The sequence below is a fragment of the Leopardus geoffroyi genome, chromosome C1 (assembly GCF_018350155.1).
Source record: "Leopardus geoffroyi isolate Oge1 chromosome C1, O.geoffroyi_Oge1_pat1.0, whole genome shotgun sequence".
Classification (NCBI taxonomy): Eukaryota; Metazoa; Chordata; class Mammalia; order Carnivora; family Felidae; genus Leopardus; species Leopardus geoffroyi.
Genome location: NC_059328.1, coordinates 164,553,913 through 164,575,850, shown reverse-complemented (window position 1 = coordinate 164,575,850; position 21,938 = coordinate 164,553,913). Strand labels below are relative to the sequence as shown.

Here is a 21,938-nt window from a genome sequence, read left to right as displayed (position 1 = left end):
GTAGAGCCAGAGAAGGGCTGAGCAGGAAGTCCCGAGCAGGAGAGAAATATGATCCCATATTCCTGGCCCTGTATTCTATCACTGGAAGAGGAACACTTCTCCCACTACCCTCACCCCTACCCCCTACAATGGAGTCTTCTCATTGGAGGTCTGGCTTGGTGTCCTCTGGGAAGAAAAGGTGACCCCAGAAGAAAACTCCAATAGTGAGAGATGGGATCCAAAAGAATGGGCCCTGAGACAGGATCTCTGATGATGGAGCCGGGGGCGACAAAGCCCCCAGTGGTCCCAAGAAAGGGAGGGTCTGGGGTGGTCACCTTAGTACTTTGAGAAACAAGAGTGGAGGTTAGATGGCACAGGTGTTGGGTGTGGCTGGGAATGCAGCACTGCCCTATGCCATGGGCCAAACCTCATCTGACGTGGTTGATAGCTAAAGAGACCATGTGTGTTTTGAGAGAAAATCTGACCCAGATGAACTCCTGGTTAAGCCAAGAGAAGCAGTTTGGCCAATGGCTTCGGAGGCCCTGTTAGGAAAAATCTGTAAGTATAAGTCATGGAAGCCAGGACTAAGGGGGTGGAACCTGGTTACAAGGGGTGTGTGCGTGTACATGGGTTGTAGCGTGAAGTAGCACTTACATAGCTCTTCTTAAAAGATATAAGCAATCTCAAAAGATTGCAAGAGCTGATGGAAATCTGGGGGGATAAGGCCACTCCAAGATCTACCTTGGCATCCCTGTGGCCCAAGTTGGGAGCTGTGGCTCAGCCATGGCCCGGAGGCCAAGATCTTGAAACATAAGCCGATTAAGAGGGAATGGAACACTTCTGACATCCCACTGGCCATTTGCTTTTCTATCCTGCCCCAGATTTCAAGAGACTAGAAAGAAGAGACTTGCTCTGGTGGGTGTCAGTGATAGGTGGCGGTGGAGAAGGTGACTCTAGGAGCTGCATAGTGGGAGGCCTACAGCCTTCTGTAGAAGCCCGAGATGTGCCTGTGTGGGTGCAAGGCCTCTTCAACCTGACATCTGCCCACTGAGGAGCTAGGGGCACTTTCCTTCTGAATGTGGCCCTGAAGTCTACCCATAGGCAGATGCCAGATACTGAGACCCAAGGGGGGGCAGGGCCTACAAGGCCCACCACAGCAATAGGAAGAGTTCCAGATCTATGTTCTCCTGGGTGAGCCAGCCTAGGCCTGTCTTCTCCTCTGTAGAATTCAAGAATTGGGTGAATGAACCAGGTCTCTTTCAGCTCTAAAAGTCTAGGCCTGATTGCTGAGCAGGAAAAGGATACTGATGATAAGTAACACATACTGAATGTTTGTTATGTGCCAAAATACTGTTTTTAAGTACTTAACCAGTGAGTTAATGTATGCAAGGTGGTGAGAATACTGCATGGTACATAGCATTGCCGTATAAGTAAAAATCTTCATAACGACCCTTGAAGGTACTCTTATTCCTGCTTTTCAAATGAGGGAACAGGCCTTACTTGCCTAAGGTTACATAGCAGGTTAGTAGTAAAGAACTGAACCTAAGCAGTCCGGACTGAGAACATTTTTGTTCTCTTTAAAATCTTTACTTAGTAAGAAGTCAATGTTCCCCTTCCCTAAATGGGAGCAATTAATCAGCCTATGGAGTAGTGACATTTAAAAACTTGATTAGGGAGGGAGCCCCAGGAACTATGGGGGTGCTGAGCAGTAAAGGGAACTTGGTGCCTGGACACCAAAGAACCATAGAAGAATCAGGAGAGACTCTTGACCAGCGGTTCACAAATGTAAGCATGCTTCTTAACTGCCTTGGGAGAGAGTGTTTACAAAATGCAGGTCCCAGATATTCTGATTTAATGTCTGGCCTGAGACCCAGAAACCTAAATTATTAACAATTTGAATGCAGGCCTTCATTAAGAATCGTTGGCCTAAAGTAGGGAAAAGAGGGAAGAAAAAGACTGCATTGCCATGGAGGATCAGTGGGGTTGGATCAGAGCCCGATGTTGAAGGTGGGTGTCACAATGGTGCCAGAAACACCCAGTGGAGCCCACCAAAGTCCTGAAATGGGCGCAGTGGTGAAAAAAGGGTGTGGAAGAGAGTAGAGATGACAATCTGCAGTGTCCTCAACCTGCAAAGTCAATGAGATTCTCCCTCTGAGAGCCTCAAGGAAGGCCAGAGGGAATCCCGGAACCCAAGCCCGGTCGTAGGAAAGCCAAATCTAGGCCCTTCCGACCGCGTCGGGATGGGGGGCGCTGAACACAGTGCTTTTCAAGGCTGTCCGTTCTGGGTATCAGGGATCGCAGTAAGGAAAAGTGGCAAGAACAGCAGCCCAGCCTCAGGGGGCTGGTTAAACGCGGCTTGTCCAACCGCGGGACCCTGGTTTCCTGCTCTTAGCCCAGTGCGCAGAAATCGCGCCACCTCCGGGAAGGCGGAGGAAGTGAGGTGGCCTGCCACCACTACCTTCAGGCTCCGCGGCCTCAGTTCTGCCTCGGCTGCCCCTCCAGGGAAGCGGCCCTCTGGGGGTGGGTGCCGTACCTCCGACCCTCCTCCGAGGCCGAAAGCACCCTGCGATTAGAAGAGGAGGGAGGGGAGTCACATGTGTTTCCCTACCCCCGCCCGCGCCCGGGGCATCTCCGGCGCCGCTGCAGCGGGCGAGACGCTTGTCCTACAGCGCCTCCTCCTGGACAAGGCGCCGACAGTCGAGCAGGGGGACTGAGCCTGCCCGGGAAACCGCGTTCTGAGGCTTCTTCGCGCGGGTGGAGGTCTTCCGCACCAAAGGCTCTGAGCTGGTCCCTCAGTGTGGCCCAGGAGAGTGCATCCCTTATTAATTAGGCGAGTCCAGGCGGAAAATCCCTCCAGTTTGTCGTTTATTTATTTATTTGGCCGCTCTATGCTGAGCCACTGGCCCCCTCAGAGCCCTCAAACGTGCTGCTCTAGAGTAACAAAATCCGGGAATGGTCCGCCTGAAGGACTGGCCCGAAGTTTGGCGGTTGAAAGGCCTTTTCCCAAGCAGAGGCACCAGGCTGGAAAAAAATCTATACACTTCCCCGAGGATCACACATATAAATCTTCTTTTAAGTGTTAAAAGAGTGTGTGTGTGTGTGTGTGTGTGTGTGTGTGTGTGTGTGTGTTTCTTTTAACACCTTGAAAGATTTGGCTTCCCTTTGGCCACTAGTTCCTATTTGCAGGCTGTTTCTAAAGTACAGACTTAAATTGGGATGGGGTGGTGAGTCAAGATGCTTGAAAATAACGTAATCAACGACAATGTGGTTGGCTATATTTAGAATGAAGGCAGGAATAAAGGCAAGATGAGTAGCGAATTCTGAGGGAGGGAGGAGTGGCGAGATCAGGTTATATCTTCCTGCTTAGAGTCCGCTCAACCCCTCCCCCCATCTGCGCCTTATGGTTGGATCCCCGGGCTGGGCTATTTCACTGCACATGCGCCACACGCCGAACGAGCGTGCGTGGCAGGCGCTTAGAGCCCTGAACGGTAAGCTCAGCGTGCGCAGCGCTTTGCGGTGTGTGCCACCGCGCACTCCTTGCGTGCTTACCTGCAGAGCAGCTCGGACACCCCGTCTGAGAGAGGCAGAAAACGTACTTTTTCTTCCTTCCTTCCTTTTTTTTTTTTTTTTTCTTCAGCAAAACCTGTATTAAAACCCCCAACGGTCCTTTCTGATTTGCAAGCTCTGTTCCGCCAAACCAACAAAATCGCCATGTTGTCAACGAACACTCTCAAGGTTGTCATTTGGATTAGCGATTTCACATCTACTGCACGGCTTCTCTTGAGTCGTTAATCAAGGCGGGGTGAGGGGGGGGGATCACCCCCTATGGTCAGAAAGCACAACTTATCCCTCATTCTGCACAGCCATCAAGTCTAAGGGACCATTTCCTAGAAAGAGGGTATCTGTTCACACCAATTCCGGGAAAAGTGGCCCCAAATTGGACTTACATCGGAATTCCGAGTTCTTGGTGGCTTCTCCCTAGCTTCCGGTGCCCTCGCGTGCCCTGCCCCGCGGCCGCACTGCGGCAAGGCCGTAAATACCTCTAACAGCTGCCTGCCTGCCCAGAGTGAAATACTGTCTTTGTTCCGATTTTCCCCTGCTTCTCTAGTTCAGAAAGAATTCTGGCGAAATATACTTGTTTGGAGGAGCATCTGATAAGAAAATACGTTTGGTTTTTAGCCCTGGTGCTTGGCCACATTTATAAGAGCGAGCTTCGTTCTTTTCGCTGGTCCCCGTGAAGAGTGCAAGCCCAGCTCACAGCCTGACCGGTAAACACCAAGGCCCGGACATGCCACCGGCTGCCTGAACTATAAACGGATGGAGGTTCCCACTGAATACGCTGGGAGTTACACTTCCCGGCTTGTGAGCTCTTACAATCCAAGTGTTTCTTATTTAATTAAAAAAAATTGGGTTTAATTTTTTGGGTTATCCGGAACAATGGGGGCATTTCCGGCAGTAGCAAAAGCGTTAACTGGTCTCCTTCTGGCCCGAGTTCAAATGTGATTTGCAGATTATTTACTCCCTTAAATGCAACCGACCACTTAGTTCCAGTAAACTCTTAATGCTACCACAGGAGTTACAAAGAACGCTTCAGTCCTCCATATCTGCCCATGACCTCACCCTCTGCTTCTTAAAAGGACCTGCAGCCCGCCTAAGTTCTTAGTCACTTGGGCGCACTCAGCCACCGAACCCAGGGAAAAGTGAACACTAGGGCTTGGACATCACAGCCACAACTCCTCCCCACCCCCACACTTGTCCCAGCCCACCTAGGGGGCTCCTTCGGCCAGGGGACAGGCCTACGTGCCTGACCAGGGGCCTGCTTTTCAATAGGCAATGCTTTTTACCAATATGAAACAATGATCTCGACAGCCATTGTACCGTAGTCGCGAAATAGTTACAAAATGCATACATTCCAAATAAAAAATATCATTCAGTTTCTTATTTGTGAGATCATAGTGATCCACCACAATCCCTCAGACGTCAACTGGCCACAAATAGTGGCCCTCCATTTTGAAACCAGCGTGATTCCATCGTGAATTGCTAAAAATACCTTTCTACAAAGATGTCATTTATTGTTTAGAAATACATTTATGGCCAAAACGATTACAAAGGAATATCTGGACTACTAGGACTCGCCGCTGGGTGCTTTGGGGAAGATATTCAGCGGTGCGCAGGTCCATCCCATGCGCAATGCGGCAGATTGTCCACAGGTTTTAATATTTCGCAAGGTGTTCATGAGGGAAGAGTCAAGAGGATTTTGAGAACTGCATCCTTAAGTACTGTTCAAAATGGGTGGGATAAAAGCATTCTTTTTTTCTGCAAAGGATTTTCTTTTGATGCATAGATAATGTTTCAGTTCAGTAATTTTGAAGTAGAGGGTAAAATGTTGCTATACAACGTTTATTTGTAGGCAAACACCACGACAGTGCATTTAGAAAGCAAAAGATCTACTCTTTTCCTCTTCTGGCAAATAAGAAAGACACGCGATATTTGAACTTAGACATGGTTTGCATTTCTTAAATATCTATTGCTTTTTACCCAAGACCTGCACCAGCTTTTCTGATACTATTACCTCCCAAAACATGTATACATTTTGCGACATAAAATAATCCAATTTCACCTAACAGATTATTAGATATGGGGGGAAACGTTCTCGTTACAAAAATTCTCTAAAAACTAGAGAAACGGTTTAAAATATTTAAAATTCCATCTCATACATAAAGCTCAATAAAGCCTAGAAACCAGCCAGCATCACTCACCAAAGCCTAGATTAACAAACCAAACACATCTTGGGTATACAGAATCCACCCCACCCCCACCCCAAGCCCCAACCCTCAAAAAACACCTGTTAGCCTCCCAGATACCTTTGACCACAGACAAGCCGCAAAACACTGCTCTGTACTATAGAATGCCTTCAAGTGATCCACAGCAAAGCTAAACCGTCCAGGAACCATCTACCCATTCTTCCCAGGGTGGGGATTGAGGAGCTCTCCATCCAGGCAGTGGGGTCCTATCTGCGGCTCTCCACCTCTCGGAAGCTCGAGAGGAAATGGGGCTTCCCTTCGACTTCTGAGCTCAGCTGGACCCCATCCGGGGCCCCAGGGGATGCCTGCTCAGAGATGGAGTGAAGAGGAAGCCGGGGGCGCAGTCACCCCAAGGTCCCGGAGAAGTATAGGGAGTCGGGGCAGGCTCACTGGGCTGCCCAAGGGGGTGGGCGCTTGGAGCTCCTCGGTGGCAGTGCAGGGGCGCGGGGAGGGGCGACTCTTACCCGGAGGCTGCCGAGCAGGAGGCGGCGGTCGGCCGGGGCGGCTGCAGTAATCCATTGGGCGCTGCCGGGCTACGCGCACTCGGGGCGGCAGGGATCCGCTCGTGTTGGGGAAGGAGTCGCGTCGGAACCGCGCGGCTGCAGTCACCCGGAGCAGGCCGGCCGCTCCCGGCGAGCGTTGTCGGCGCCGGCGGGGGCCTCCGAGCCCAGGGCTATTTCCGGGCTCTCCCGCCCGCCGGGCTCCCCACCGGCTCCGGAGGCGGCAGCGGCGCGGCCCGAGCGAAGCGGCGGTGGGGCCACGTTGGGCGCCGGGCGGGAGCGGAGGCCGCCGCGGACCCCGCAATCCCGCAGCCGGCGACTGGATCCCACCTCTGCAGAGACAAAGGTTAGAAAAAGAGGGGGTGAGGCTCCAGGAAGGCAGAATGCGGGGGGAAATTCGCCTGGGAAATCAGGAAAAAGGCCGTGAAGGCGAGCGGCGCCTGCACATGACCAGCCGCAGCCAATGACGACCGCAAATAGGTCATAAAAAGGTCTATTACCAAGTTGTAAATTTTCTTCAAACAAAAAGGAATTTGCTGCAATTCCTTGCGGATTTTGCACATACAGCTCGCAAGCGCCATGTTTTTTCCTCTCTTTCTCTCCCCGCTCTCTTCTGTTCTCTCTCTTCCTCCTCCTTTTCCTTCCTTCCTCCTCTCCTCTTTCTTCCTCTCTGCTCCCCTCTGTTGTCTCTGCGTCTGTTGCCTCCATGGGTCCTGACTCTCACCTCTTCTAGGAAGTATTTCTTTTGCTCTTTTTTGATTTGGCTCGAAACCTCTGCTGAATAGGGCGTTGTGTTAGAGGGGAAATGAATGCGGTGTACTGCCCAGGCGCTCGGGGAGTTGATCCTGGCAGTCACCCCCCTCTGACTCTCCTTGCGCGGGTCACTTGGCTTCTCCTCCCCTCCCCTCGCAGAAAGGCCCGCTCCGGAACGGCAGCCAAGCACTTTCGGTTTTTGCCCCTCTCATCTATCTGCAGGCAAGCGAGTCCCCCCGCCCAGCGATCTTGCGCAGAAAACCTGGGCTCTGCAGGCCAAGAAAGCCCGCCGTCCCCTTTTCCCTCTCCAACATAAATTGGGGTCCCTCCCATTTCTTTGGGTTTCTGGGGGTAGGAGAGGTACCAACCAGCTCAAATCCTGGTGATGGTTTTAGGTTGCTTGTCAGGTTCTCCAAGATAACAGTCTGAACTCCCAATGCTTGGCAATTTATCTTGGCAGAAATATCCTCCTGGACAGTACCGGGTTAAAGGAGAAGCAGTCTTTCTGGATCCCCTGTGAAACCCCTTGCTGTGTCTCCCCTAAGTGCACTTCTTATTTCTATGCAATTAAATTTCCCCCTCTTGCCTTGTCCCCAAAATGTTTGACCATTGGAAAGCCTGCGCAATGCAACACTGAAGAGGAGAGGGGTTCCATTTGTTCGGGGAAAGAGCTGATCCTCATTTCAACCTTGGGGGAAAAAATAGTCTTTTTTCTTCAAAGGCAGGAATCACATTCCTTTTGCACTTCTGATAGGAGCTGCTGCAGAGAACACCAGCTGAAAGTAAATGTCCTTGAGGTCCCCAGCATTCTCCTCATCATTAATGCATTCATAGACATGGCCATCCAGGCTTCAGAACCTGTGTGAAAGAGGTAACCCATCCCTCCAAGCTTTCAAGGACACTGTCTTTGAACTTCTAGTAATGCATTTATAAATATTTGCATTGGATGTGTATGTGTAGGTTCTCTGCTATTAACATCCTCACACCCAGTAAGTACCTCAGTGGACGTAGACTTAAGCAGGAAATACATAGCACCCTCTGGAGCAGGCCATTTGTATCCCTTGAAAAGGTTCCGATGACCTTGGATGTTTTTTATTAAAGGAATTCTGTTGCCATCTGTCAGCAAAAGTCATATTCCTTCTAGAAACAGTGTGCTCTAGTTTTGCTGGAGGGAACCATAGCAGTAGCCAAAGTCCATTAAAATGTTCTCTGTATTCCCCTGTCTACCCCCAGATGCCGGAACATTCAGCAAACACCAGGGAAACAGAGGACACAAGCTTGGATGTGAAATAGCAACACCTTCTGCACTGAAGAATAATAAAACAATGTTTTTAATTACAAAAGAAAATGTGTAAGAAAAGTGTAAAAATACGTGGGGCAAGTTTTGGGGGCCCTTTCTAAGCTAGAACACTTTATACTGGTCTGTACATGTGGAACTGAACAGAGATTGTTCACTTCTAAAATATTCTAAGAAATAATCTCAATTGTCAGTTTCCTCCTGCCCAAATAAAAGCGGAGCTTTGTGACCCTCCTTTTCAGCTTGGGGAAGGAGGGATGGGAAAAAGACATTGCATTGTTGAATAGGCAGCCATATTTGTACTTTTTCTCCTGTGCAGAGGTAAGCGGGTGTGCTGGGCTTTGTGGAACCTCACAAAATGGCAGTCCCTGAACTGACTTTTCTCTAGAAACCATTGAGACCCACACCCTCTTTTGTGTGTTCCTGGTTCTCAAAAACAGAGAACCTAAATCATCTCGAAGGCTTGGTTCTTTCATTCAGTGTTAACATTGGAGGGTCCTTTTCTCTGAACGGTTTACAGACCTCTCTAAGCAGACTCTAAGCAATCCAGGGCTGAAAAGCATCGTCTGGGTTTGCAAAGGATTCTCTGAAGGTTTATGCAAATTTCTGCAGCAAAAATGTTTGCTCGCTTTTTGCTGCACCCCTCGGATGTTTACAGATTTGAGCCAATTAGAAGGGTATCTTCTGTGCTCGGCTGCATGAAATACCATGATGGGGGGGGGGATTTCTAGCCACTGTAAGAAAGACAGTGGGGTGTGTGTGTGGGGGGGAGAGAGAGAGAGAGGAAGACAGAGAGAGACAGATGTGTAATTCCTCAAACTCTTTATTTGGAAGCAGATCTATGATTTTCCCAGCTACAAAAAGAAACATATATACCTACATTTATGACCAATACTTTCTGCAATATGTAATCCATGTTTATGTACAAATACACCAAATATATACCCCCAGAATACCAAATTTGTGTATGTACAAATATTCTCTAATGCACCAATTACTGCAACAGAGTTTTTTTCTGTACAAGAGCTACAATTTTACTGTGGATTTGGGGCCAATGGGACAAGAAGGTACAACACTTCCAGAGCAACACAGAATACGGAGGAAATGAGGACATTACTACTTCCCCTTCATTCCTTCATTTCCACATCCATTCACGTACCAGGTCTCCTACCTGAGTCTTGCCCCAAATCAGCGACTCTAAAACTGGTATTTGGGGAATATTCTTGAGCAGGAGACCACGAATTTTGCTAACAGAGGAATCCCCTAAATGGAGGGCAACCGGAGCTTAGCCAGCGAGAAGCTCTAGCCAGCTTGCCACCACCACTGCCGCTGCTACCACCACCCCCGCCACCGCCACCGCCACCGCCATCACCCCCCCACCCCCACCCCACAGGCTGTTCTCTAGCCACGCTTTCAGGCGCTTGGCACCCTTGCTCTGTAGAAGCCAACAGCAGAGTCTCAGGCGGCACACAGCAGAACGTTTCCAAATCCAGCATGGACATTTGCAGCTGTCTCCTCTTGTGCAAATGTTTCTTAAGCCGCAGGCCGCCCGTGACTTAAAATTGTCTTTTCTGGCTCAGGTCAGCGAATGCCACAGCTACGGCCTCTTCCCTGGATAGAAAGCTAGGTGGTGCCTCACTTCTGGCCCCACCCATGCCGACATTTCCCCGGTCCTTGAAGTGGCAGGCAAATAGCCCCCCAATGCCTGAGGGGCTGATTCAGGCCCAAAACAGATTCCGGGTTTTTTTTTTTTTTCACCTGTGCAATAAAAACCACTTTGGAAATCAAAATGTACCTCCTTAAAAATAAAAACATCTAGAAAAAGCAAAGAGCTCTTCAATGTCTTATCTGATGAGGTGCTGTCCGTTTGGGGGGCAGAAATACTGGTATACTTGAATTTCTCTTCTCCACTACCCCTCTTCCCCCTCCTCTTCCCTCATAAAATGGCAGCTGCAGGAGAAGCCTCCAATGGAAAATGGGTATCTTGTTAATAACACATCCCAAACCCCAGCATCAGCACAGGCTCAGCGGAATAAGCTGTGGTGTAACCTGGACTCTGGGTCTTCCCCCACTGGGCCCACAACTCTGAATCCTTTGCGAAGTTCAAAGCTTTCACAGTACCTTGGCAAGGTTATTTACAGCAAGAGGAAGCTAGGATAGCCTTGCCAGCCCTGTTTGGAATGAAAAAGAGACCCCATCCCCTGCATTTATTTATTTATCTTTATAGCAGCGCAGTGCCTGTAATCCCACTTTTTTTTTTTTTTTTTTTTTAAATCAAACAGAAGCTTTACAGCTTCTAGTGAGCCCAGGAGGTATTTCCTGACTCAGGGAAAGGGTTATGTGCGGCGCTCAAAGACACTAGCTCTAGAAAAAGATTCATTTCTTTATTAAGGAGCTAGCTATGTTCTAGAGCGGTTGTTTACACTCAAGATTTTTCTGCATTTGCTCTCGGGGCTTGTTTCAATAGGTGAGGCCATCCTGGAGAACAGCAGAGGACGTACCAACCGACATCTGAGACGCACACAAGTTGGCTCAAAATGGGCGTGCAAACAGAGCGAAGGGAATACAAATAAATATGGCACCTATTCAGAGAAACGGAATCACAGCAGCGGCCACAACACAGAGACCTAGCGATTTCAGGCGATGCCAAGCGCAGTTCAAAACGAAAGCAAGTTGAGAAATGAGGGGCATTCCACAAGGCGACTAGCCAGAGTGAAAAATTAATGAGTGAAAATGTTATAATTGGCTTTTCAAGTATTCATTCACTCTAGATGATTAAATTGCCATAATTTGTATACACTATGAAAAATTATCAAATGTCAACGTTGACACTTTCCTGAAACTTTTCTCATTGGCCCAACGTTTTCCCCAAGTTTAAGGAAGCTGCAGAGCCGAACTACACATTACACTTTTCAGCTAACATGTGCTTTTTCAATATTTGGCCCAGACTTTTCCCAGAGATATTACATTTACAAAATACCCAAAGAAACCTTTAAGGAGTAAACAAAAGGCACCCGAACCATTCATTATAAAAGCAGAAATAAAACATAAATATGTTTTAATCAAATAACATAAAGTAAATATTCTGCAGGCATAATTCTTAAAAAAATTAATAGATCTCTTTTAATTTACTCACCATAAAGAAATGATTTTAAGTGTTCAAGTGCACTTGTTTGATTAATAAAGCATTTTATATTCAATTATTTAGTGCTAATCATTAGGAAGTTTATGTTGTTGAGGCAAATCACCAGCTCAGACATTAAAAACTACCATTATAAAAATATAGCAACAAGGTCAGTATCAAATTACCCTTACATAGGACAGCTCAAGGGCTGCTTCTATTCGATACTAGAAACTTTTTTTTTTTAACACCCAAGCCCCTCTCAAAGCGCAGAAACCTCAAGAGCAGTGACATGAAGGTAGCTTGAAATACAGGTAAAGTTCTTTCCAACAAAGAAAATAGATGGTGTCCAACAGCATGTGTTGATCATTAGTTTTAATAGTCTGTGGTAAAAATTTAAAGGTAGAAGTTAATTTGTCAGGCCTTCGGCTCTGTCTTCCTCCAGCTCTTGGGTTTCTTTTTTGGTTTCTCCATCCTTTGCCTCCTGTCGGGAAACTGGGAATTTGTCCTTGTTGTTCTCTTTTTTCCATTTCATTCTCCTGTTCTGGAACCAGATTTTTACCTGTCTCTCCGTGAGGGCTAGGGCGTGGGAGACCTCAATTCTTCTCTTCCTGGTCAGATAAGGGTTAAAAAGGAATTCTTTTTCCAGCTCTAGGGTTTGGAAACGACTGTAGGTTTGTCTTCCTCTTCGTCTACCAGGAGCTGCTGATTAAAATAAACAAACCAAAAAAAAAAAAAAAGAGGAAAATAAACGTTTTAGAAATGAAATGGTGCCTCTGCAGGTTGCTGGAGCTTTCTGGAACAGGTCTAAAGGATGAAACATACACAAGTCTCTTTAGCTCTGATATATATAGGATATGCAGGCAAGAGCAACAGAGGGAAGATCTTCACAATTACCGTCCCCATCATCTTTACGCGGTTTCTACTTTAAGGGAAAAAAAAAAAAGTATTACTTTATGAATAAGAGCCACTATAGCTACACAAGAAGGAAAAGGAGAGAGAGAGGAAAAGGTAGTTTTTAAAGCTAGAACGTGAGATGAAAGCAGATTTCTCCCCCTCTCCCCGCATTAAAAAAAAAAAAAATGCATCCCAACCTTGTGGTCTCATCCAGGGAAACATTTGAGAAGGAGACGAGCTCTGATTTAAGTGGTCTGGGTCCTCGCCAATATTACCACTGGACGATTTACAGTCAGGATATTGTACCAGCTCGGCCTCTTGCTGGGTCGTAAAAATCGGCTGTCTCTGTAAGTTATCGTATCCGTAAAACTTCGCGGGCTCCCCGTGACAGGCAATCCCGCCGCAGGGGGGAGGCGGAGGCGGAGGATGCGGAGGAGGAGGGGGGGCGGCCTGGTAGGCTGCGGCCGGGCTGCCCCCGCCGGGGTGGAAGTAGTCCTGGCCGGGGCCCGGGCCGCCCCCACCACCGCAACCCGGCCCGGCGGGCGGCGGTGACGGGTGCGGGTGCGCGTGCGCCTGCGGGGGCGCGTGCGGGAAGCCGGCGGCGCTGTTGCCATAGAGCTGCAGGGCGGCGGCGGCGGCGGCGGCGGCGTGGCGGCTGCCGACCTCAGGCGCGAAGTGACAGTCGTAGTAAGTGGGATTGATGGCCTCGCCCGCCGCGGCCGCCGCCGCCGCCGCCGCGGCCGCCGCCTTGTACTTGGAGTACAGCGGGTTCACGAAGTAAGAGCTCATCGGGGCGGCGGCGGCGGCGGCCAGGGGCCGAGGTAGGGCGGCCCCGGGCGGGCGGTGCGGAGCTGGCAGGGAGCGCGCCTCAGCGCGGCCGCACTGCCGCGGGGGCCTCTGGGGCGGCTGTTCCCGCCGCCGGGGCCGCCGGGCTACGTTGCTGCTGCCACCCGCCCGCCTGCGCGCGCGTCGCCTCTGAGGCCCGGCAGCCGCGGGCACTTGGCTACTGGGCGTTCATGCCCGGCTCTCGCGCCCGCCGACTCGGCCTCGCACCGCCTCCCTCGCGGGTCGCAGGGCCTCGCCCAGCCCCCGCGCTCACGCCCGCCCGGCCTTTCCCGGCGCGCGCCGGCTGGGCCACAATATAATCGCCGACGCCCCGGGTGACCTGCCCCGCTGCCTCCACTGTTTCCTCTCAGGCACCAGGCGGCCCTGAGCGCACCGGGACAAGAAAAAAAAAAAGTGCGCCCGGCCCACGGGGACACTCTTTGGCTTCGGTTTACAAACCCCCGCTCTGGAGGGAAGAGAAAAAAACACCCTCTACCCGCCGCCACCTCTCACCTCGGCCCCCCCGCGGCCCCCTCCCACCGCTCTCGCCGCCGCCGCCGAGGCTGCCGCCCCGGTGCGCCCCGGCGAGGCATTTTCGCACCACGCCACTGTGAGGAGAAGATGGGGGCGAGATAACCGCGCGGAGGGATCCGCGCGGAGGCGACACCGTCGCTCCCGACGGGACGTCTCACGCTGGCCGGGAGATGCCTCCGCCGGCCTTAAAGGGGGCCCATAAAGCCGCACTGCCAAGGGCTCGTCTTGCCCCCCTGGGCCTGGGGAAAGCGGCCCGCGGCCGGCGAGGCGGGGGCGCGAGAGAACCTTACACTTGGGGGAGGCAGGGAGGCCACTCCCAAGAGGCTACAGGAGCAAATGACTCCCTCCCTTGGCCCCTAGAGAAGCCCCCCAGAGGTTGGCCGTGGCTTTTGCACCTCAGGACACGCGGGCGCAGCCCCGGGAACAAGGGCAAACGGTGTAGACAGGCCGGACCGCGTACAGTTGGGTTGGGTCCTAAGTGGTTTGATTAAAGGCCACAAGGGTGACCCCAAAACCTGGCATTATCAAAGCGAATCTAGTCCCTTCTTTTCCAGGCGAGCAGGCCTTGTGGAAATGAGATGTACATTTACCCTTGACGCACTGCACGCCTGGCTGAGGCTCCCAGGTTAATTGATATTTAATGGAAATCATGCCCATGAATATAGTTTCCATCATTTCACCCTTGATAGACGTCAGCAGTAGGCTCAGGGGGGAAGCTGAAGAATGTGGGGGCGGGGGGGAGGGGAGCAGGCATTAGCATTGCTGAGGGAGTAAATAGAAAAGCGGACAGAAATGTTCCGAGGCGGGAAGGAGAACTCACGCTGGGGTGGGTGGTGTTTCCTCGAGCAGGACGCGCGGCTCCGGGGTCCCAGCCCCGGCACGGAGCGGACCAGGGCGGGCAGTGGCCCCGGGCGGAGCACAGGGGGCCGACGCCTGCAAGTGCCTCCCCCCCCTCCCCCCATCGAACCTCCGGGCCGGCTTTCGGATCGCGCCGGTTCCAGGCAGCTGAAGGCGGCGCCCATCGTCTGCTAACGATTCTAGTCCATCTGCCAAGCCTGTGAACTTTCTGCTGAGAGCGGGCGCTAGACTCAGCTTAAAAAGTTACTAACTTTTCCAAAAGCAAGGAAAGAGAAGGCTCATCCTAGCTTGTGAGCGGTGAGGAAGAGAACCGTCCCGAGTCATGTGGGCAAGTCCAGTGTGAATCGGCAAAATATTCCTGATTTTAGAAGCTCAGTCTAAAGCCGCTTGGCGTTACACCACCAACTATCTTCTGACCTCCACATCTCTTTTTTTCCCCTCTCTACTCCCTTTTTAATGTCCAATAAATGTAATGAGTCTATGCTGAGTGAGTTTTCCCTCGCCTGCTCGGCCTTTTCCGTGGGTTCTTTGGGTGACGGACGAACCCCTTTCCCTTAGGGTTAACCCATTGTTGTGAGGGCACCAGGCCCACACCAGCCTTGGGAACCGACCTCCTCGGAAACACGCCCCGAGCTCACCGAGGACGCTCCGGCTAAAACTGAAACAGCACGCCGGCTTTTCACGCCAAATACAAATGTCTAAAAACCCGAGACGGCCCCCAAAAGCGCAGCAGGCGAGTCGTTTCAACTACCCCCTACTCGTGGGTTGGTCCAGTCTGGGAGTGCGATCCTGAGGTCAGTCCTTGTGGACTGAATCATATTTTGCAAAAGGACTGAATCATATTTTGCAAATGGAGAAAATGAAGTCGAGATGGAAAGGCATAACAAGATAGTATGTAATACTCATTCAATTGTTTCTACTGGGAATGCCTGGAAATGGTTAAGGTAAACGGATTGTTAATGAATTTCCAGATGATAAGGGCAAGCTTTATTTTTTAAATTAGCATGGAGTGGAGGAGACTGGGGGCGGGGAGGGGGGGGTTGTTTTCTGCTGGATATCGCCAGGTAAAACTTCCTTGAGATCCGAAGGCGAACAAATAGATTGATAGTTAACGACTTGTACTCCAATCTTGCAAATACCCAGTTAAAAGAGAATTATTCTCAATAAAGCCCTGGAACCAACTTTGTAATTTTTTTTTTTTTTTTAACTTCAGTGTTTGGCATGTGTGTGTATGCGTATTAAAACTCTGGACCAGTGAGTGGGTTTTGGAATAGAATGGGGAAAAAGAAGAACGAGCCCAGATGTCAATTATACAAGGCACCTTCCAGAACTGTGTGATTTCGGGGTGGGGGGCGAAAAAGAAACACAAGCACTACGAAATTCATTTCTACATGTTCTGGCCTAATTAAGATAACATTACAAACTAACATTTACTCTTGGGACAAAACAGTTTCACCGCCCCCCCAAGCATTCTATTCATAATCTGAATGGGAAAAGGGCACGATTAACTTTGTAAATAAAGATCTATGCTTCTACACGTTTGTTTTGATAGAATGCATTAACTTAACCATAACATTTTATAGTTTCAGCCGTGCCGTAGTCCAAATTTTCTGAAATCCTGACTAATCCAAAATTTTATACCTAACAAAAACAAGACTGGAGAACTTAATAGTGTACATTGCTTATTTTTGCTTAAGTTTATCCTAATTTGGAATTAAAAATAAGATTGTAAATATATTAAATCAAAACCATCCGCCGCCGCAACGCCAGCTTTACGAGATCACAAAGTGGAGCAACAGCGCCCTCTAGTGGCAAAATGCCGCCTCCAACTGACCGAGTTTAACTTCCCTTTATTCGACTCAAAGCAGTTCTAATCTTGTTCTTTAGTTTGACTGGGGCTTGGATCGCTGACACTAATAATGCTTCATCCCTTTGATTGTCAACAAGTCAAGTGCAACAAGCTGGGGCTTCTGAACGCCAAAGATATTTGTACTCCCGAGAGCTTCCAATAGTCTTTTTCAAAAGCTTCCAGCCCTTCTTTTGCCAGACACAGTAGGTCCCCATTCCGTAATCGCCCACAATTATAGCACGGGCTAGACCGAACAAATTACAACTTTCTAAATATTAACTGTAACATGTTGTGTTTTTGTTTTTGGTCAGAGGAGCCAAGCACTTCGAAAACGAAGAAATGACCCAAGCTCATTTTATTATTTTCTTTTAAAGCTGTTACTCTTAGCATTAAAACCTGAATATTTGCTACTTTAACTTCCTAATTTTAATCCTTCAGGCCCATATCGCTGGGCAATCTGGGGGCAGGAGAGGCAGAAATAGAAACCAATTTAAAAGCTTTCTGCTGGATCTCTGAGCAGCTATCTGGAAAGGCCCTGTTGGGCTGTGTTTATTGGAATTTCTATACACAATAAATGAGATTTTAAATTTACATCAAAAGTCACAGAGTGAAAGGAATTGACTAAGCATTCCACTTGAATTTTTGTTAAAGCAAAGCTTTAATCAGCTTGTTTCCTTCCAGGTTAGTCTTTTTCTCAATTTCAAAAATGTTTTCTTCTAATTCAGCTGTAAGAATTACATTTTCTATAAGCAAGTAGATATAATTTCCAACAGTACTTTTGCAGCAAAGTTTGGAGCGGAGGGCCAGGTATTTTTATGAAAGGACACGTAAGTAACTTCATTTTTCCCTGCCGGCTCTGCAACCATGCCGCTGGGAGACCCATCGGCCGGAGTAAATGACTCAAGATCACGAACTCTCACACCTCCAAATAACAGGCCAATTAAAAAGGAAAGAAAGAAAAGAACGAGCTAGACGGAGACCACAGTGAAATATTGTAAAGAGACACCCGCCATAAGCTAATTCTAATACCAGGCCCATTTTAAAAATCAGAACTACATCATCTCCTCCTTCCTACCCTCCCCCGTTTTTATTTCCTAGGTGCTCACACCTCACCGGGGGCTCCCAAGCCCCTGCCTTCTTGGTCCGACACAGTCTTGTTTATATTTTATTGTCCAGATTTTAAGACCCAGTTTTGTCTGCATTTTTCCCTTCCTCCCACAAACACAACATCAAAATGAGATGGTTTCAAAGCGAAGCGCCGAGCCTGTCGTAAACTCATTACCTCCAGACGTCTCGCCGGCTCGATGGCTTTATGACACCTTGGCTCTTCCTGTTTTCAAAGAGCCCTAGGTATCGGGTTGGCCGCAGGGGCGGGAGTAAGCAGCACCTTCTGCCGGATCTGGGCCTTGGCTTTCCCTCCCAGCCCCCCTCTGCTTTTTCTTCAAGTCCCCTCTTTCATCAGGATCCCCCCAAACTCTGCCATTGCCCCCCGCCTTCCACCCAGCCCAGGCCACACGGCGCCGCCGCCCCTCAGGCCTGCAAAGGCTGTGCTGGGCCCGAACCCTCACTTACAATGACCTTCATTTTAGTCTCTGAAGGCGGCCCTCTGAGGGCCAAGCTGGGGGCTAAACAGTCACTGAAACTGAGTTGGGGGGGGAGGGGGCGTTGAGAAGGGGTGGGGATAGCTGAGGAGGAGAGACTTGACCATTTCGATCTGCTAAGGTCACTTTGGGGCTCTTGAGGGTAGGGCGGAAGTTCCCAGCCTAACTGGCTCAGCCCTCCGGGAGCCAGACAGCCTGACGAGCTGGGGGGAGTTGCTCCCGAGTACAGAGTTGGCCTTTCCCTTGTTTAGAGAGGAGAGTGGATGGCTGGTACTTCATCAGCAGCGGGAGAGGTGGGGTGCAGTGTGCCAAAGCTCCAGCGAGAGGGTGCCTGGCTTGGGGGGGTGGGGCTGTGGGCTTTGCTGGGCACTGCGTGAGGCTGACACTGGGCCCAGGGCACAGAGTTCGCCAAGAAGCTGGAAGCAGGCTGGGGGAAAGACAGAGCAGCCAAGGGCCCCCCAGAGGCTTGTGCTCTGGCTGCCTCTGCCCACACAAAGGGAGACTCAGAGGCACATCAGACAGACCTCTCAGGTGTAAGGGCTCCAGATTTTTAGCAGTGTCTCCCTCCCAGAGATGGGGGAGAAGTCCTGTGAGGGTGATATTTTGCAGAGAAAAAGAGAAAGCAGGCACACAGTGTTCAGGGCCAGCGTCTGGGCTCCATTTGATCAGGTCAGCATTTATTGGTAGGAAGCGGTAACATTTACAACTGGTCCTCAGGCAGGAACCCGGAGGGCCCACACCCGCGGCCGCCCATGCGAGGTGAGCCCTCCCCAGGAGAGAGCGGCTCCTCCAGTGCACTGAGAATAAACCCCCGACCCACCAGAGGCCCTGGGCTCCTCTCTCGGCCTCATTTCAGGTCTCAGCGGAGGGCCCGCGGGCTCTCTGAGGGAAGAGGACTTCACTAACTGGTGGGCAACCTGGGCGGGCCCCCCACGGTTGTCGCTCTGCCTTCATTCTCAGAAGTAGGGCGCACTTGGCCCTTGCTTGAGCAGTTCTGGGGGCTAAACTACAGCACTTTTCAGAAACATAGGGGACATTTACACAAGAGAGGGCTCTTCAATCCAGCGTGCACTCACAAAATATAGCATTTCCTATGGAACCAACGGGTCAGGAAAGGGAGGGAGCGGGAAAAGGCGAAACCCCAAAGCCACTTCGTTTCTCCAACACATAAGCGAGCAAATACAGAGTCCCCCAAATACCTCACAGAGACCAACCGCACAGTCACTTCTACCTAAAAAAAAAAAGGGGGGGGGGAATGTCCGAATCGCTGGAGAGTTTCTGGAAATCAAGCACCCACAAACAAACAAAAAAACAAAAAAACCCGCTGCTTTTGCAGCGCAGAGTGGTCCCGCCAGCGGCGCGCCGGGGTCAGTCTCCTTTGGGGCATTTCTCCTTGCTCATCTTTTTCATTTTCATTCTACGATTCTGGAACCAGATTTTGACTTGTCTCTCTGTGAGGTTTAGAATCCTTGCCACCTCGTAGCGCCGGTCCCGGGTGAGGTACATGTTAAAGAGGAATTCCTTCTCCAGCTCTAGCGTCTGGTATTTGGTGTAGGGACAGCGCTTTTTCCGGGTGGAGCGAGCGTGGATCCAGTTTGCTGCAGGGTTGTCTACGAAGAGGGGGGTTTGGAGAAGGGGATCGAGGGCGGAGGGGAGGCAAGGAGAGACGACAGGGTGGGGGAGAGAGGTCGTTAAATTAATTTCACCAAGGATGGCCGCTTTTCACAACTTGGGGGGAATTATCATAAAAAGCCTTAATGCCCGCGCTCTGTTTACCGTACAAACCGCGCGCCTAGGGTAGGTGGTTATGGGAAGCTTTTTATGGATGCGTGTTGCTCGCCTAGGCTAGGGTAGGCGTCTAGACGTTTTTATAGGTTAGTAAAACTATCAGTTTTGCACATTCGAGCCTTACAGGTTTCAGCAATAAATCAGGGGGCAATTTCTTTTGCACTTACTTGGGTCAAGTTGCTGCTGCGGCGGCTGCGGATGCTGCTTCTCCTCCTCCTTCAGTGGGCAGCCTGGGCTGGGGTGGTCGCTGCAAGCCGAGGGCTCCGAGGAGCCGCCTGCCCCAGACCCGGACCCGATCCCTGCCCCGGGCCCGGTTCCCCCAGCCGCAGCTGCTGCCTTGTCCCGTAGGAACGAGTTGCAGGAGAACTCGGGGCCGCCGCTCCCCTGGGACTCCCGGGCCGCGGAGCACTCAGTCCGTTTGGAGGAGGAAGATGTGGAAGTGGAGGAGGAGGTGGAGGTGGCGGCGGCGGCGGCAGGGGTCGGGGCCGCTCCGGTTTCAGGCTTAATCCCGTAGTGGCGCCCGTTGGGTGGGCCGCTGGGGCCGGGGCTGGGACCAGGGCCCGGGCCACCTCCGCCCCCGCCGCCGCTGCTACCGCCTCCGCCCGCGCCGCCCGGAAAACCGGGCAGCGGCTCCATCCAGGAGCGCATGTAGCGGCCGGGCTCGGAGGCGGCGGCGGCCAGGGGCGGCGGGGGCACGTACGGGTGGTAGAGGCCGCTCATCGCCGCCGCCGCCGGGGGCTGAGCGGGCACCGCGGACCACGAGGCGGAGAACACGGCCGATTTGGGGGCAAAACTACACGAGGCAAACTCGGCGGCAGCGGCGGCCGGGCTGTCGGCCACACCTGCGGGCCTGCCCTGCGCGCCGGGCCCCGGCGGTCCAAAGCGCGCGGCGAACACCTCATCGCCCTCATGGCCTATGAGCGAGTCCACGTAGTAGTTGCTGAGGGTGCCACTGGAGGACATTTTGAGGCGCCGTGCGCTCCCACCCAAGGTTACACTGCCCGCCGCGGCGCCGCTCCCCGCCGGCGCCCGAGCCGCCGACTAGTTCGCAGGCTGCAGCTTCCACCATTGGTCGCGCGGCCCACGTGATCATATTTACCAATACCGGGAGTAAATCAGTCCGCTAAACTGGGGGCTGCTGTGATTTAAAAAATATATATATATATCATCATCAACATAAACGCCGCAATTAGAGCACATGAGCCCGGTCCGTGCGCCCGGCTCGGTCCGGCCGGGCTCGGACAGCCGGGCGGTGGCTGGAACCACTACGCCCGACCGTGGCCGGAGGAGGCGCTGGGGACTATTTGTTCATCTCCTCTAGCCGTCCTCGGTCCTGCAGTTCGAACCGAGACGCTGCCTCCCTAGCGCCTGGACTTCCGAGCCACCGGCAGCGTGTCCAGGGCGCACGGAGCGCTTGGCCAGGGCCCGGAGCAGCCCGGGGAGCGCAGGGCGGGATGAGGCCCAAGCCAGGCCGGCCTTCCGAGGCGGCCCCCTGGCGCCCGAGGGGAGTTTTTTCCTTGTGCCTCTCTCCCTACCCAAACCCGCCCCTCCCTCCACATACCCACACACGCTCTCTCACAGCTTGTCGTGTTGTTTAAAACAGGTGGAAGACCTCTGTAATGATATTATGCCTTTCAATAAAAATTTTATGAGGTGTATTTGATTATAGATTAATGTGTCCCTAATAAAACGGACGGATGGAGCAGCTCGAGGGCCTCCTCCCCCTACCACACTCACACACGCCCGCGCAGCCACACACACCCCCGACGTGAGGCTGAGCACACGCCGCGGCCCGAAGGGTGAGCTGGGGCGGCCTGGCCCGCCGACTGGGTGCTTCGCTGGCCACCGGTGGGGCTTCTGTGTGCCCTCGGAAGTGCCGGCAGGCTGTCGAGTAGGCACCGCGAAGACAGTGGCGGCCAGGGTGCCTTGTCTTCTCCGGGGCTGCCGGAAAGGCCCTGGAAGAGAACACGCCATAGGGCAGAACCCAAATGCTAGCGCAGGCCCGCTCCCATCCACCGCCCCAACCCTGCCTTGAAGAGGCCAGCGGGAACCGCATCTCCCCGGGGCCAGGACCGCTTCTTGTGGTTGTCCTTGGGCCACTGTCTTCTGAATTCTTCTTCTTCCTTCCCCAC

General features: G+C 51.6%; 2 protein-coding genes and 1 long non-coding RNA gene across 5 annotated transcripts; 1 reads left to right on the top strand and 2 right to left on the bottom strand.

The window, feature by feature from the left end:
• The first annotated feature begins 302 nt into the window (after positions 1–302).
• Positions 303–8,562, top strand: LOC123599118. Its single transcript, XR_006712981.1, has 2 exons — positions 303–6,629; positions 8,270–8,562. It is a non-coding gene; the product is annotated as an uncharacterized LOC123599118 (long non-coding RNA).
• A 2,136-nt stretch (positions 8,563–10,698) lies between these two features.
• HOXD8 (homeobox D8) lies at positions 10,699–15,270 on the bottom strand. 3 transcript variants are annotated; one of them, XM_045480293.1, is made up of 3 exons: positions 14,531–15,270; positions 12,549–12,696; positions 10,699–12,159 (listed from the first exon to the last, which is right to left on the bottom strand). In XM_045480293.1, the coding sequence occupies exons 2-3, from the start codon at positions 12,571–12,573 to the stop codon at positions 11,864–11,866; spliced, it is 321 nt and encodes a 106-aa protein (XP_045336249.1). In that variant the 5' UTR covers positions 12,574–12,696; positions 14,531–15,270; the 3' UTR covers positions 10,699–11,863. The 3 variants fall into 3 exon arrangements, with proteins under 3 accessions (XP_045336249.1, XP_045336248.1, XP_045336247.1); XM_045480292.1 differs by lacking the exon at positions 14,531–15,270 and having other exon boundaries at positions 10,699–12,156; positions 12,549–14,480; XM_045480291.1 differs by lacking the exon at positions 14,531–15,270 and having other exon boundaries at positions 12,549–14,475.
• A 3,384-nt stretch (positions 15,271–18,654) lies between these two features.
• On the bottom strand, positions 18,655–21,847 carry HOXD9 (homeobox D9). The gene is made up of 2 exons (XM_045480288.1): positions 19,974–21,847; positions 18,655–19,628 (listed from the first exon to the last, which is right to left on the bottom strand). Exons 1-2 carry the CDS (start codon positions 20,767–20,769, stop codon positions 19,387–19,389), a joined length of 1,038 nt encoding a protein of 345 aa, XP_045336244.1. The 5' UTR covers positions 20,770–21,847; the 3' UTR covers positions 18,655–19,386.
• Positions 21,848–21,938: the final 91 nt, after the last annotated feature.

What these genes read in the sequence shown, in the direction of transcription:
- HOXD8 (XM_045480291.1), bottom strand. Translation starts at nt 13,140, where the DNA reads ATGAGCTCTTACTTCGTGAACCCGCTGTACTCCAAGTACAAGGCGGCG. An exon ending in TCCCTGGATGAGACCACAAG is followed by an intron (nt 12,160 to 12,548) that starts GTTGGGATGCAT and finishes TATTTTAATCAG; the next exon opens with CAGCTCCTGGTAGACGAAGA.
- HOXD9 (XM_045480288.1), bottom strand. Translation starts at nt 20,769, where the DNA reads ATGTCCTCCAGTGGCACCCTCAGCAACTACTACGTGGACTCGCTCATA. An exon ending in GCAGCAGCAACTTGACCCAA is followed by an intron (nt 19,629 to 19,973) that starts GTAAGTGCAAAA and finishes CCCTCTTCGTAG; the next exon opens with ACAACCCTGCAGCAAACTGG.